The sequence below is a fragment of the Chrysemys picta genome, chromosome 11 (genome assembly GCF_011386835.1).
Source record: "Chrysemys picta bellii isolate R12L10 chromosome 11, ASM1138683v2, whole genome shotgun sequence".
NCBI classification, from domain to species: Eukaryota; Metazoa; Chordata; order Testudines; family Emydidae; genus Chrysemys; species Chrysemys picta.
Genome location: NC_088801.1, coordinates 77,886,093 through 77,902,582, shown reverse-complemented (window position 1 = coordinate 77,902,582; position 16,490 = coordinate 77,886,093). Strand labels below are relative to the sequence as shown.

Sequence of the window (16,490 nt, the reverse complement as noted above, 5' to 3'; positions counted from 1 at the left end):
TGAACAGGAAGGAGGCCAAATGGAGATGTTTCCAGAGCCTTTTATAGCTTCTGCCAAGTGAAGCGAAACCCATTGTGCTAGTTTTTGGAAAATTACAGGTAACCAGATGGAGTTTGGAGCCACATGGGCAAGTCACATGTCCATGCATGTTTCACTTAGTCATAGCAGAAGCCATTACCCATACTCTAGTTAGAACGTCCACAGGAAAGTCCATTAAGTGTAGATAGGCATCTTCCATGGTCCACTGTGAGTTAAGTGTTCTTTGATGGGCCATTCAACTTGACTACTTCCTTCACAATGTGCTGGCTAAATACCTTGTAAGGTAGAAGTGGGTTGTAGCCCACGAAAGCTAATGCTCAAATAAATGTGTTAGTCTCTAAGGTGCCACAAGTACTCCTGTTCTTTTTACCTTGTAAGTGTTACCAGAAGCAAACATTTGAAATACAGGTAAAAAGCCACTACTCATAACTTCAAATACAAAAAATGATACATGCATACATATTCAGCAAATCATAACTTTCCATAGACACCTTATTTGACATACTTTGCATAAGATTTGTTGTGATTATATAACAGTGGTAGCAACAATGATCTACATGCTCATATTTTAATCAGATAATGTCACAGGCACCATAGAAACAGTTTGCACTCAGTTGGAAGGAAAGAAGGCTACCATCACAGAGTCACTCATGCTGGGCTTCTGGGTAACAAGGTACTCGGTGTTGGGGTTGGGGCTGAAGGATCAGTACCAGGGTCAGTGCTGTGCAGAGATTTACACAGTACTGTATGTGCTGACTTGGAAATTGGTACTGGGGTACCAGAAGGGGCCTTTTCAGGCTTTGGGCACTTGTCATGTATCTGATGACCCTTTTATCTCAGCTTATCAGATGCCTGGGATGGCTCATCTTCAGAGCAGTTCTTCCTTCTGCCCCTGGAAGATGTCGATGTGGATGTAGTGGCAGATGAACAGGGCTTCTAAGTTGTTGTGGCCTGGTAGCGTGCAATGAAATCACAACTCCCCAGGGCAGTTACAGTGAGAGACTGAACCAATGGCTGAGTCCTGGTTGTAGAACCTCCCATAGATTCCAAGGGTTCTAGTCTGACCTCCTGTATAACACAGGCCATAGGACTTTCTGGAATTAGTTCCTGTTTGAACTAGAGCAGATGTGTTGGGAAAATATCCAATCTTGATTTTAAAATAGCCAGAGATGGAGAATCCTTCACAACTCTCAGTAATTTGTTCCAATGGTAAATTACCTTCACTGCTACAAAATGAGCACAACTTCCAGTCGGAATTTGCCTACCCTCATCTTCCAGCCATTGGATCTTGTTATACCGTTGTCTGATGAAAAGCCCATTATCAAATTTTTGTTTCCAATGCAGGCATTTATAAATTGTGATCATGTCACCCTTTAAACTTCTGTAATGGAGAAGCGCCCCCTGGCGGAGTGCGTGTGCCCGCACTCTCTCTCTAATTATGGTAGGCCTCTGGCTGTGTCACACAGTCTGTGCAAAATACAAACCAAACCCCTTCTGGGTAAACAGTCCAACAGGGGACTATCTCAGGACCCCTCAGTTGGAATGTCTCTGTAGCCCTCCTTGGCCTTGCCTCACAATCAGTCCAATATTCCCTTGGCCCTGCTATGGAGCCCTGTTCCCAGGGCTTCCTCCCTGGAGACTCTTCACCTCTCTGGGCTTTTCTGGCCCCAGCTCTCCCGCTGGGCCACTAAATTCAATTCCCCTTTCAGGGTTGTATCACAGTTTTTCTGGGCCACTTCCCCTTCTTCACCCTTACCGTAGGGCTTACAACTACCAAGTCCCAGAGGCCAGCAAGGGGCTCCTTCTTTGCTCCCTATGTCCCTGCCAGCAACTGCTCTATCTGTAGTGCTGTAGCTCCTTCAGCCAGCCACGAACACCATCCATGCTTCTCCACCTTCAGGCAGCAACTGCCGTCTGTTCTGCACTGCAGCTCCCTTGATATGGGCTTGGTGGTCCCTGATTGGCTGCTCCCTGCAGCCTCTCTGATTGGCTGCTTTTCCAGCAGTCATTCTAGGCGGGCTGGAGGACTTTTCTACTGCTCCTTTCTTAGACGGAGTGTGATAGGATCAAGAGGCCACCAGCAGGGGGCCTCAGGGCCTGGTATAAACCATCGCACCTTCTCTTTGTTAAACTGAACAGATTGAGCTCCTTGGAGTATACCACTATAAAACATGTTCTCTAATCCTTTAATCATTCTCATGGCTCTTCTCTGAACACCCTCCAATTTATGAACATCCTTCTTCAACTGTGAACAACAAAACTGGACACAGTATTCCAATAGCCAAATACAGAGGTAAAACGACTTCCTTACCAGTGTTCCCTCTAATTTTTCCCACGCATGTGAGGAATGAATTTTGCTATGTGCACCAATATGGAGGTGATGTGTGACATATCATCTCCATATTGGTGCACATAACAAAATTCATGTGGCGGGGGTGGGACTGAGGGGTTCGGAGTGTGGGAGGCGGCTCAGGGCTGGGGCTGAGGGTTGGAGTGTGGGGGGTGAGGGCTCTGGCTGCGGGCTCTGGAGTGGGGGTGGGGATGAGGGGTTTGGGATGCAGGCTTCCCTGGGGCTACGGTGGGGAGAGAGGACTCCCCCCAGCTCGCTCTCTGCGCAGCAGCGCCTGGGCTTGGAGGGAGAGACGCCTCTCCCCGCTGCAGCAGGTCTAGCCGGGCTGGGTTGGGGCCACAGGATAGGTGCTTCTTCCCCGTCCATGGAAGGTCTGGGCTGGGTTGGGGCTGTAGGATAGGCACCTCTTCCCTGTCCGCAGGTCCAGGCCGGGCTGGGTTTGGGAAGGGGGAGGGGTGCCTCTTCCTTGGCTGCGGCAGGTCCAGGGTTGGGGGAGAAGCATCTCTGCCTGCCGCAGCTCTGAGCACCTGCACAGTGCTTAATACGATGCTGCACGGGTTCACAGCTTAGAGGGAACTTAGCTCCTTACTCCTACTTGAGATTCCCACTTACACATTCAGGGATTGTATTAGTCCTTTTGGCCACAGCTTCACACTGGGAGCTCATGTTCAGATGATTAGCCATCATGACACCTAAGTCTGTCTCCGACTCATTGCTTCCCAGAATAGAATCCCCATGTTAGTGCCTGAAGAGATTTGCATTAATCTGTTTAGGAGGAACAGCTTCAGGCAGGCTTTCCTTGCTCTCTGAGTGTGGTTGGAAAAAGAGCAACAGACAGCACATTGCTCTGGGATGTGTTCTCACAGACACAGCAGACACCAGGAGTGCCCATCATTAATACTAATTGAAGAATCAAATGAGGGACAGGTCTCAAATGCTGATGATTTGACTTCTGCCATAATGCTAGTACCACTGTGGGGAGTGGGAAGTCCTAGGCCAAAAAAATTATTTACTAAAGAAGTATATAGTTGTATATGTACTATGTAAATATTATATACAAAGCTAAGGAAAAATAACACAATGCTCAGAAAAAGTGAACACTGCAGTATTCGGTCTTGTAGTCATGTGTGGTAAGAAGGAACTGAGGGATGGTTGGGACTACTCCTTCATTTATGATCTCAGTTGGGGGTCGGGGACCGGTGCGAGGGCACCTAGGTTGCAAGTGTGGCCCCTATGGAGGCTTCTGGCAAAAGACCATGGAGCACATGCACATCAAGAATGGAATCATGTGAACAGTCACTCAAATTTCTATTGCCAGTGGTTGTGCTCCCTAGTGAAGAAGTACCTGACCTTCACGTTTTGTCTGGATGCAAACCGGTCCACCTGAGGTAGCTGGGTTCAGGGGCCATTCCAATTTGTCTATTTGCTGATAGCTTAGTCAGTCCACGGTCATGCTCAGTGTCTCTTTTATGTTGATTGCCTTCATGGAGGCTAAGCGAGCTTCTGCCCACAAGAGACTCTGCTGATTTACTATTTAGATCTGAGCTTCTTGTGCCTGCTTGTTGATTTATATATACAATGGTCATGTTGTCTGAACCACAATGTGCTTCTTTCTCCGATGATACTGGAAGACCAGAAGAGCCAACCTGACTGCTCTCAGTTTTTGGATGCTGACTCTCTGTGATTGCTGTGCTATAGCTCTGCAGGCGTCTCCTCCATCCTGAAAGGCTGGGGTCTGAAGCCAGGATTTTAAGGGTCTTAGCGGTGGACAGAGTATCCACTGCATGGGCCTCTTGTTCCTACCAACTAAAGGAAAGGCACTCGAGACAGTACATTCAGGTTTAACCTTTCTGCTCACTAAATTTTCACAGCAGGTGCCTATGGATAAAGAAAGATCTTTATTTTTGACAACAATGCTGATTTCTAATGGAAGAGCGGACAATGCAACTCAGTTTGATCCAGTGTTCTCCAGCTATCCCTGCTGGCATTAAGTGAGACTAAATACAAATTGTGTTTACCAGAAAGGTAGGTCAGAGCGTGAGTGAGGAGAGAAAACACTGTCACTAAAGAGATCATTTTGCCTCTGAAACAAACCACTATAGTCTAGCTATTCAAAATACAACTGAAACCTTCACCCACCTGAGCAGGGGGAGGCAGGATTGGGGGGGCCTAGGTTTCCACAGCCCTATGTGGCTTTATCTGCACCTCCAGAGAGGAGACTGGCCAGTGGATCTGTGACTAAACAGATACACCATCTGAATCCAACTGTGCTGGGCTCTGAACACTACTGCTGCCCCAAACAAAAGAAAATCCATGAATCTATTTAATCTAACTCATTTTCTTTTTGTGGTTTCACATCCAGTCTGAAAGATATTTCTCGGGAAATGCTGTTCAAACAGCCCAGAAGATTTCAGACTTCTATCTATGAATAATAATGATGAAGTTCTGATAGGAGTCTTAAAACAGATAGAACTATTTTATGTCAGATACATGAAGATTGCCCTTAAAATCCTTCAGCTGGAATTTACAGAGCTGAAAATGCACTAAGTACTCTACAGAGAATATGACAACAAGCATTCCATCTCAAAGAATTTACAATCTAAATATGGAATCAGAAAAGCATACATGAAATCAGGCAGCAACTATAATTGTCAGTTATTAGGGTCAAAACAATTGACTGTGTAGGATTTAGTGTGCTGTAACGACTAGTTATTATTACATACTAATGTTTTTGGCAAGTCCATCATTTCACATTCTACTGCAGAGATGGGCAAACTCCAGCCCGCGGGACCATCCTGCCTGGCTCCCGAGCTCCTGGCCCGGGAGGCTCGCCCCCGGCCCTTCCCCTGCTGTCCCCCCCCAGCATCAGCGCCACCGGTGCAATGCTCTGGGCGGCGGGGCTGTGAGCTCCTGGGGCAGTGCAGCTGCAGAGCCCGGCCTGACGCGGTGCTCTGTGCTGTGCAGTGGCGGCGGCAGCGTGGCCCGACTCCAGCCGGGCGGCACGGCTGTAGTGCCACCAGCCACCAGTGCTCCAGGCAGCGCGGTAAGAGGGCATGGAGCAGGGGGCGGGTGTTGGATAGAGGGCAGGGGAGTTCGGAGTGGTGGTCAGGGAGCAGGGGAGTGGATAGGGGTCGGGGCAGTTGGGGGGAGAACAGGGGGTTGAATGGGGGCAGGGATTCTGGGGGGCAGTCAGGAAGGAGGGGGGGTTGGATGGGGCGTCAGGGGGCAGGGATTCCGGGGACAGTCAGGGGACAGGGAGAAAGGGTGGTTGGATGGGGCAGGAGTCCAGGGGGGGCCATCAGGAATGAGAGGAGGGGTTGGATGGGGCAGCGGGAGTCCAGGGGTGGTCAGGGGACAGGGAGCAGGGGTGTGTGGATGGGGCAGAAGTCCCCGGGGGTGGGGGGGCAGATAGGAGGTGGGGGCCCAGGCCACGACCCCCTCCCCTAACCGGCCCTCCATACAATTTATGAAATCTGATGCGGCCCTCAGGCCAGAAAGTTTCCTCTCCCCATTCTACTGTATCCTAAGCTGTGTGACCCTTATTAACGAACTTTCTTTATAGCTAAATGGATAGTGGTTAATTTGATGTACCTGTTCCCATCCCCTATGCCTGTATGCAAAATTCATGTAATTTGTTAAACATGCTTTAAAAATTATGCTTTTTCTGAAAAATAAACAAACACATGCTGGAAACCAAGTGCTATAAAACAAAGCAGTGTGACTAGCACTGGGGAAATACCCATTTTGTGAGGGAAACATTTCACTTTTAAACTTGTCATGGCATTATTGTAACTAATAGAGACCTTACTTTTTAAAAGGGTTAAAAAAATACCTTAACAGTTTCCTTTTAAATAGAGATGAATGTAGAATTCAAATGCTCATTCCGCTTAATCCTACTTAACAACATTCTAAATGAAAAACAATATTCAAGAGCGTAAACAATATCTGGAACAAACAACTGCAACATTAGCTAATTACGGTAGCTGGAGATTATGAACCAGGTCTGCTGAGCAGAAATATGACAATCTATTGAAAGGTAATCCTAAGGGATGCGCTGTTGGGCTCTAAATGCAGCACCTGTGCACCAAGCTATTAGGTGGAAGTGATATTTTTATGGTAGTTGGGCCATGCAGGCAAGTGGAGCGCCATGCTAACTAAAACATATGCTGAATCCAGCAGAGCTTGATGACAGGAAGAAAATGCAACCAATGGCAGCTGGGACGTTTTCTCTGTCCATTTTGAGTTGATTATTAATCTAGCAATTGAGAAACAAATGTTTGTGTATCTTGGCACACTGCTAACATGATGGAGACGGCTCAGCAAATAACTCCAATGGCAAGAGCAGTAACACTGAAACCTCACACTCTTCTTAGGTGGGAAAGGAAGAGAGATTTCACCGAACACAGGCTTTCATCTTTTCTAATATATTGGTGGGGCACCTGCATTCTTAAACTAGCAGATAAATACAGCCACATGAAATGGCTCCTATAGAAGAGTTCACAGAAACTCCTGTTAGGAGTAACACACAAAGAGGGTCCTGTAATAGTAAGTCTAGCTGGTTATAGCTTAATTTCAGGTTTGGGTCATAACTTCCTTGCTGTAGTCACAAAACAATTTGCTCACAGTACATAATTTGCAAAGGTTTGAGAATTGCAAAATTATGTTACTGTTGGAACCGATTCAGTTACCGTACAGCCTTCTCCATTAGATACTTGCCACTAAGTAAAGGTCTGTTGAGCGTATACAGAGGTGGTAGATCTTCTATCTCTGCTATCCGCTGGTATACTGCTCTGGATAGATGGTCCCCATGATATAAACTCCCCAAGATGATGCTAGAGAAGTAAATTGGCTCCACAAAGAGGCTAAGTAAGGATCCTTGAATACCCAACACGTTCCACCTAAGGGGAAGGAAAAAAAACACTTTCTTTTTAACGGAACAAGTAACCTCTACTAGAAACAAAAGGAGATAATCTCAATGGACTAGACTTTCAGTCTCCCGTATTGCCCTGAGCCTGACTTTGTTGTAGTTGTGTACCCAGCCAGAGTTCCACAGCATAGCTTTACATCATGCCTGTGGAGCACATATTGGAATCCTGAACATCACCAGGTGCTGCAAATCTGCGATATGGCAGCCAAGGCATTTCATAGGCAGAGTCCATGACTCTGGTTCCCCACTGCCACAGCTAGTGGGGCCTCTCCAAACATCCTAGTGTAGAGAGAGGGATGAGATCTATCCAGCTGAGTGAACGTCAGTCACACAGGACAGGATGAGAGCTCTTTAGCTTGAAGTGAGCACTGATGTCTTCAAAACAGATCCGTCAGTGGGGAAGTTCCCTTCCCCAGGGTCGGCATGCAGGAGAGACAGGACACTTCCCAAAGATTCTCCTCCTCCCCATAAGAGACAATTCTGTCCCCTTCACCCACAAGTCGCCTTTCCCCTATTGCTGCTTTGAATGGATAACTGCAACTCCCCTGCTGCGGCAGCGTCTATGGGCTCTGCACAGGGATTCGCTAACCTAGGAGCTCATATGCATACATTATTTGCCCCTTTCAGCAGCTTCACAGATTTTGACTGTGGAAGACTTGACCTGCATTGGTCAGGTTGTATGGAACCAATATGTGCAGGAGTAAACTACCTTTCACACCCATGTTCAAAAGCATCAGGATTTAGATAACTGCCAAGCATCTAAAAGACTTTAAAAAACCTCAATCCCCATTCTGGGGTATTTGAATCAGTCTCTGTCTTGCAGTTCACCTGCAGTTCACCTGCAGAATACTTCTGCAAAATTAATGTATCAAATTTAACCGTAACAGCCTCCGAGTGATTGAAGAAGCAGGGGAGGTTCAATCAGGTTTCCTCTGGTGCCCTTGCAAAGGAACTAGCTACAATTGCAGTTCTTGTGCTCATCTGAGCACAGGGCTTGTGGTGCTAGCCATCCTTAGTAACGGGAACAGTTGGGGCAGCAGAGGGAAGCACGCACTTGAAGCACAGTACTTCTGTGAGCTCCTGCTGGGAGGGCACAGCTCCACCACATTCTCAGCACAGGCCAGAGATTACAGGACCCAACTGAACACATTGCTAAAAAGTGTCAAAGAAATAATAAACGTATAAGACTGTATAAGAGCCTTGTAAAATTACTAAAAAAGCTCTAGGCAACAATCTAATTGCATATCCTTACTATAATGAGGATGAAAATGAAAACACCATATACCAGTTACTCACCTGTCATTAAAAATGTTTGTCCCAGGTTACTGGGAGAGCAAGTAGCATTTTGCAGTAATGCAAAACGTGTAAGGGAAAGATTAAGGCATATTTTATATTATATTGATATTCTATTTGCCAGCAAAATATTGGAAAATAAAAATAAAGGAGTTGTGAGAAAATTATTTCAAATCTATTTCATTAGTTTTAAAGCTAAACAAGGTTTACAACAGAATAACACGTTTACACATTATATATAAAAGCCTACATTAATGATCATCTTTATACGTGAGAAGTCAGTCACAATTTTAGAATTAGACCCACTGAGAACATTTCCAGACTTTACCAGAATTAGAATTTTGCTGGCACAAGCAGATATTTAGATGACCAAATACCTCATAATGGTTCTCCTTACCAATTTTCCAATTGCCAAGATGTTGCCTCAATATTTGCAGTATTACTTATACCAAGTACAAGGAAGTATATGGACTACTGCAAATACAGATGTAGCACTATTTAATACAAAACTGAAACGAATTCAAGGGCAAACAATGTAAATGTTGGTCTTATAATTGCACCTGTAATCTATGTGCACTCAAATTAAGAACAGTTTCCTCAAGCCCAGCCTATTACATTTAGATTTCAAAAACACTACTAGGAAGACCAGAATGCATAATGTGACCCTAACCAAAACCTTCCCCCTGCCTCCTTTCTCACTGCCTTTGTTAAGTATCTCTAGTTTTTCAACTACACAATTCGGTGACCGTACCCAGTGTAGAAGATGAAAACTAACATCTGTGCTGGTTTAAAAAGTATACTGATTAAAGCAAAACTAAATGTGTTTGCTCCTAGAAAACTAAATTCAAATTTGATTTAGATCACAACTAAAAATGATCATACTAGTCCCATCGGAATCACTTGCGGATGTTTTTCAATACTGCAAAATGGTTGAGCAATTTACTATGATTCAGGCATGCCTGGCTGTTTCTATGTGAGAAAAACATGGGACTTGAATGGATATACTGTAGGTCATAACCAAGACACAATGGCAGGAAAGTTTTTACAGCTGATTTCCACATTATACTTGCTTTTGAAGTTAATACTCTGTTTCTACTCTCATTAACACAAACATGACATCACGTATTAACATTTTCTCATTTTTTAAATATACTGTAGTATTATTTTTTAAAAGGGTCACAAACATCTTCTCCTCATTGCAATGCCATGTGGATTCTCCCTCTGATTTTAAACTCCGTAGCTGTAGGAATGCAGCTGTCACCATGAAACATGTTGTTTCATGGACATATACATTTAGGGCCCAGTGAGATGTTGTGCAACCTCCACAAATTTTGAAGTTAACAGGCCAAAACTCTCCCCTCATCTACATCCATTCATCTTCACTGCAAACAATGAGGTTACAAAGGTGGGAGAGCAAAATTTAGCCACAGAGAAATTTAGTAACCTCACAGGATGCATCATGTCCCTGTAGTATTATGGGGTCTATAAAAAGTGCTCTCTTCAAATCAGTGTATAAAATATTAAGAGAAAGTGGCTGCCTCCAAACCAAATGTATCATAGAATCATAGAATATCAGGGTTGGAAGGGACCTCAGGAGGTCATCTAGTCCAACCCCCTGCTCAAATCAGGACCAAGCCCCAACTAAATCATCTCAGCCAGGGCTTTGTCAAGCTGGGCCTTAAAAATGTAGGTGGCCTTGCACCTGATTTACAAACCAAGCACAAACCTACCCCTCTCCCATGTGGCTTAAGCATAGGTTTATAATAATAGGTTTATAATTATTGATCAGCTTGTCAATGTTACACATTGCAGTATGGAAGACACAAGGTCTGGCCCAAGGGCACAGTGCTCTATTTAGGGGGACTGGATGGCTCATGAAATTGGTCATGATAAATAAAGATTTCACCACTAGGTCATCAGTTCAAATTCATTTCAGCTTAGTTGTGAGCAAAAGTCCACAAAGCCTATGTGGAATAAATTGGTGATCTTAGTTCAGTTCTTAGTGGCCAGAGAGCCAAGTCAGAAACACATGGCTACCTCTGTCCCTCAATCCTTTCTCACTCTTAACAGAGAGAATAAGGACTGAGGCCCTGGTCTAGGAAAATACTTAAGTGCATACTTACCTTCAAGCACACGAGTATCCCACTGAAGTTAACAGGACTGACTACTCAAGTGCTTAAAGTTAAACACGTGTTCTCGTGTTTTGCTGAACAGAGGCCTCAATGGGCATGAAGACCTCCTCCCAACCTAAGATCTGGTTTCTGTGGAACAGCCTTAGGCACATTAGCAGGGCAGTGCACAAAACCTGCGCTGCTGGTGCTTGTTGGTTTAAGTTCACAGGGCTGGCAATCAACCCCCTTTCATGAGCATTTCTAAAGCTATAAAATAGAAATGACATTTTAAACATATATTTCCATTTTAAACATCTGTGCCGTCATACCAAAAGGTAAAGTAATTGGCAATATGCAACATTCCTTTAACTACAACTCTGTACTTTTGTGAGTTACACACAATGCAAGGAGAAGCAATTCAAACTGACATGGGGAAGTGCTGCCCTCAAATACTGGCATGCAAGCATATCCTGAAGGGATTAAGAACTGATGTTAATTTCTGAACAGCCTTTCATGAGGTAGGGCAGTGTTTCTCAACCTTTTTGATACAGGGGACTGGCTTGCTGCCTTCCTAAGCTGTGTCATGGAGATCTCAGAGACTGGCCACTGAGAAATACTAATAAAGAGCACTCACTGGATAGGAGGCATTTGTCAGGCATTCATTTTAATAATCACCAAGGTTAGCCAAGATTATGTTTAAACAATCTCTTCGATCGGGCATCAGAATTTCTACTGCTTTGTAATCCTGTCCTAGAAACAACTAGAAAAGGTGTCTAAACATGAAAATGGAAATTAAAAGCTACAATTCAAAGTAGCGGTCCAGCACTTTTTCACAGATAAGAGGTTGCAAGTTGCATTATAGCGACTCTCACTATCACCACTCTGGTTAAGATTTCAGAGTAGCAGCCGTGTTAGTCTGTATCCGCAAAAAGAACAGGAGTACTTGTGGCACCTTAGAGACTAACACATTTATTAGAGCATAAGCTTTCGTGGGCTACAGCCCACTTCTTCCGATGCATAGAGTGGAACATATATTGAGGAGATATATATACACACATACAGAGAGCATGAACAGGTGGGAGTTGTCTTACCAACTCTGAGAGGCCAATTAAGTAAGAGAAAAAAAAATTGGCCTCTCAGAGTTGGTAAGACAACTCCCACCTGTTCATGCTCTCTGTATGTGTGTATATATATCTCCTCAATATATGTTTCACTCTATATGCATCCGAAGAAGTGGGCTGTAGCCCACGAAAGCTTATGCTCTAATAAATGTGTTAGTCTCTAAGGTGCCACAAGTACTCCTGTTCTTTTTACTCTGGTTAAGAGTTTACCATTGTTCTCATTACTATGTTTATTAGCTGCTGCTGCTTCTCTTAGAAATAATACACATAAGTGATGCCATTTTATTTAGAGATCTGGCTACTGAATAGATCCAACAATTAGGAGTTTGCAAGCACAAGGCAAAGATTAAGGTGATTTGCTTGTATGATTCAAGCTTTCAAGTTAGCTTTTAGAACTACAGAAGGCTAAACCTGCAATTCCTACTCATGCAAGTAGTCCCACTGATTGTAACTGGGCTACTCAACTGAACAAGGAGATGCAAGATTAGATTTTAGACGAGAGTACAAATTAGTTCTGGTCTGTCATATGACATACCTCTTTATTATTATCTGATTTAATAAAGTTCCATAATCGCTGTTTATTTTATGAAGAAGGAATTGCATAGCCTGTAATACAGCTTTTAACTTTGTTATCAGCTTTACTGCCAAGTAGGGCTGGTTGAAAATTTTCCATCAACATTTTCTCTCACACTCTCTCCATCTCCCCTTTCTTTTTTTTTTTTTTTACTGATAGAAAATTTGTTTTGTTGGCTCAAAGAAATTAAAAAAAATGTCTTCTTGCTATGGAAAATTATGATGTTCCATCAAAAAAACCCCAAACACCTGAAAAATGTCATCTAAAATTGAAATACAGTGATTTAGAAATGCTGCCGCAGCAGCTCATGAGAGTTGTAGTTCAGGTGCCTCATGTCCCCTTCTCCTCTCTGGACTGGGTTTTCCAGCTGGACTAGCGACAGTGTGGCCACAGGGTTCATATTTGTCCTGCTTCTGAGATGCCTCCATACCCTCTGGAAATCAGTCTCATGTTCAGGGTGTGCAAAACAGAGTGCTGGCTCTTTCCTGCTACAAAGTGCCCATCTCACCTCCTTTGAAAAGACCCTTCTATGTGTCAGCCATTTTCTCAGCCCAAAGGACAACAGTTTCCAGTACAAATCTCTATTTCAGTTAATAGATAATTAAACTCCTACCAGCTGACTGTTGCTGTCAATGCAGTTGTTTCAAGGATTCGATCAGACAAGCCGTTAATATATATACACAAACATATACAACTGCTGTTGTATCACCAACGTTACAAATTAATTTTTTAAAAATTCTAAGATTTACTCACTTTGAAGGATTTTCTCTCTAGGGCACATTAGGTGAACTTTGCAGAATTACCATATACATTCCTTTTCCCTTTATTCAGAGTGCACCTTTTATCTGTGCTACTAACACTGCCTCAGCTGTACACACAACGTGTTCTTTTTTGTACTTCTTGATTTTTTCTATTTTCAGTCTTTTCACATTTAATATGAGAGAAGGGAAGCCACAGGTTCACATCAGAACTTTTCAAATGAGGAGAGTCATCGTTTCCCTGCTATGCTGTCAAATTTCCGCCTCAAACTAATATATGTCCATGGCCAAGTGGGCTGCAAGCGCTTGACATTTCTGAATGTATTTATTTAAACTGATTTAATCTCTGAACACGAGAGAGATACATATATGTCTAATTCTGCATCAATACGCTAGCACAGACCCTGCCAGTGTACTTCTGGCTATAATAAGAGGATGGGAATTTATGCTGCAATTTTAAAAAATTGATTATATAGAATACTTCTTATTTTACACTACTCTGGAGCAACAACAGGAATGAAGGCACGTAACTGCAGCAGATGACAAAGTATAATGGTCACAACTGTTATTTGTATGGTAACAGAAGTACACAAGGAACTGCTTTTCACAATTAAGATTTGTATCCTTTAGAATGTGCAGTATCAGAGTTTATTGCAGGCATTCTTTGTTTAATTATTGGATATCCTATTGCCTAGAACTGGAAGGGACCTTGAAAGGTCATTGAGTCCAGCCCCCTGCCTTCACTAGCAGAACCAAGTACTTATTTTGCCCCAGATCCCTAAGTGGCTCCCTCAAGGACTGAACTCATAACCCTGGGTTTAGCAGGCCAATGCTCAAACCACTGAGCTATCCCTCCCCGCACACTAATGCCAAAACACTGCTTGAACAATTAAATTATGTTCACCATAGAATGAAAAACTTGATAAAAAGTGGTATTTCCAATGCCCAAAGTTATTCTTATTAATATCATTTGTGAGATCAACAAATGTGATAAATCTTTTGAAGCACTTGGAGGAGAGGAAGGTGATCAGGAACAGTCAACATGGATTCACCAAGGGCAAGTCATGCCTGACCAACCTGATTGCCTTCTATGATGAGATAACTGGCTCTGTGGATAATGGGGAAAGCGGTGAACGTGATATACCTTGACTTCAACAAAGCTTTTCATACGGTCTTCCCCAGTATTCTTGCCAGCAAGTTAAAGAAGTATGGATTGGATGAATGGACTATAAGGTGGATAGAAAGCTGGCTAGATTGTTGGACTCAACGGGTAATGATCAATGGCTCAATGTCTATTTGGCAGCCGGTATCAAGCGGAGTGCCCCAGGGGTCGGTCCTGTGGCCGGTTATGTTCAACATCTTCATTAATGATCTGGATAATGGGATGGATTGCACCCTCAGCAAGTTCGTAGATGACACTAAGCTGGGGGGAGAGGTAGATATCCTGGAGGGTAGGGATAGGGTCCAGAGTGACCTAGACAAATTGGAGGATTGGGCCAAGAGAAATCTGATGAGGTTGAACAAGGACAAGTGCAGAGTCCTGCACTTAGGACAGAAGAATCCCATGCACTGGGGGATTACAGTGGATGAGAAACTGGGGTTGGTCCTGCTTTGAGCAGGGGCTTGGACTGGATAACCTCCTGAGGTCTCTTCCAACCCTAATCTTCTATGATTCTATGATAAGGGGAAAAGCCTCAAAATTATTTACTAGTAATTCTGTTTGTGATAGACTCCTCTAAGCCTTATAGTGCCACCAACTGGGAAGCAAGGAGATAAAGTGTTGTGAGCCCCCACTCCTGATTATATAGGCCTCAGCCAGTCCCCATCACTCCTGTTCAAGAGACCCGCAGACTAAGAACAGTATGCAAGGTAGTGAGACAAATAATTCGCAAACAAGCAATGGCACCAACCGACGACAAACGGAAAGGAGATCACAAACAGAATTAATAGGAAGTAATATCCCCTTGCCACATGTATCTATTTTCTTCTATCCTATGGTAGTGGATTAAAGTCCAGACCGCAAACATTACATGCAGTAACTTCAAAAGGCAGGCATTCCTTACTGTGAGACAACAAGACCCTGTGGCTGCTGGAGGTATACTGAGAGCAGAGAGTATGCAAAGATGTTCTTGCAGCCCTCCAGATATAGGGGAATCAAGGAGAGAAATTCCCAGAAATATAACCTATGAAAAGAGGGGTACCCTGATAATTACCCTGGCAGGTGACAGAAGTCACCACAGTTAGACTGTCACAGTGGAACAGGATGTAATAATTCAAGTACCAGGGGCTCCGAAGGCAGAAGAGCAAGATGAAAGGTCTAGCTTGAGAAGACTGATATTCAACCTGCATTGCTCCATGGACCAGTGACTCTGGGCTGGCCATCTGTTCACTGCGTCACCCCAGCCCAAGAGTCTCACATTGGTGGGAAATATAGAAGTGAGGGATGAAGAGAAGGCAGAAAGAAAGGGTGGATGGAGAAGCCCACCAGTCCAGAGAGACAAACCGCTAGTGTAAAAACAAGGGTTCCTCCAGGGAAGAGAGGAGGTGCCATATGGGCAAGAGGGAAGCTACAAGGGAAATAGGTCCTGAACTTACTCCCCTCTCAGTGCTTAAGCCTCACCATCATCAAAACCGGGACACAAATACTTCCCTGTCTCAGTGAGATCATGAGGCCTGTCTCATCAGTATCTGTAAAGTCCTGTTAGAACCTATAAGTTGATATTTGCAGACAAAAAACGTACATGAATATGCAGTTAAGGTGCAATGTATATATCAGTATTGTAAGTGTAAAAACCATTACCGGAATGTTTTAGTTATCCCAAAAGAAGTATCACAAACCCAGGAAATTCAGTGTTAAGGTTACACTTAAAAGAAATCTAAACATGTTACTGTATGGAAATGCACAGCGAAGGCACCCAAGCAACCTTAACACCGCAGTACAGCGCACCATGCAATAATCACATGATTACGATCAATCCATTTTAATGTCTGTGATCCCAGACTACATTAACCTGATTTTTAAAGACTCCGTTTTTTCATATCTTTTCCTCTCATGGTGTCACTACAGGGTAGCATTAAGGTTGAGTGTCCTGGCTCGGAGCTCTGCTCTTTCACCCTCTCCTTCCAGTCTGAAGCAGAGCTCTCAAGATTTCTTGCCTCCTTTTGTTCTTTAGTGACTCTGCAACAGGGAAATAGAGTGAAAGAGGCAGTGGGAAGGAAAGAATAGGAGACTCAGGAGAAAAGGCAAACAACATTGGTAAGAGGATTTTCTGGCTGAGGCTAAGTGATTGGGGCAGGGCTTCACAATTCTTTGCTTC

The 16,490-nt window shown here is 43.9% G+C and overlaps 1 protein-coding gene across 14 annotated transcripts in view; it reads right to left on the bottom strand.

The window, feature by feature from the left end:
* ADARB1 (adenosine deaminase RNA specific B1) overlaps positions 1-16,490 on the bottom strand; it is a 232,161-nt gene that overhangs the window by 19,370 nt on the left and 196,301 nt on the right. For all 14 annotated transcript variants that reach the window (XM_065562289.1, XM_065562279.1, XM_065562283.1 and 11 more), the window contains one exon: positions 7,106-7,287. In XM_065562289.1, the coding sequence (XP_065418361.1) occupies positions 7,106-7,287 (182 nt within the window). The remainder of the gene's footprint in view (positions 1-7,105; positions 7,288-16,490) is intronic.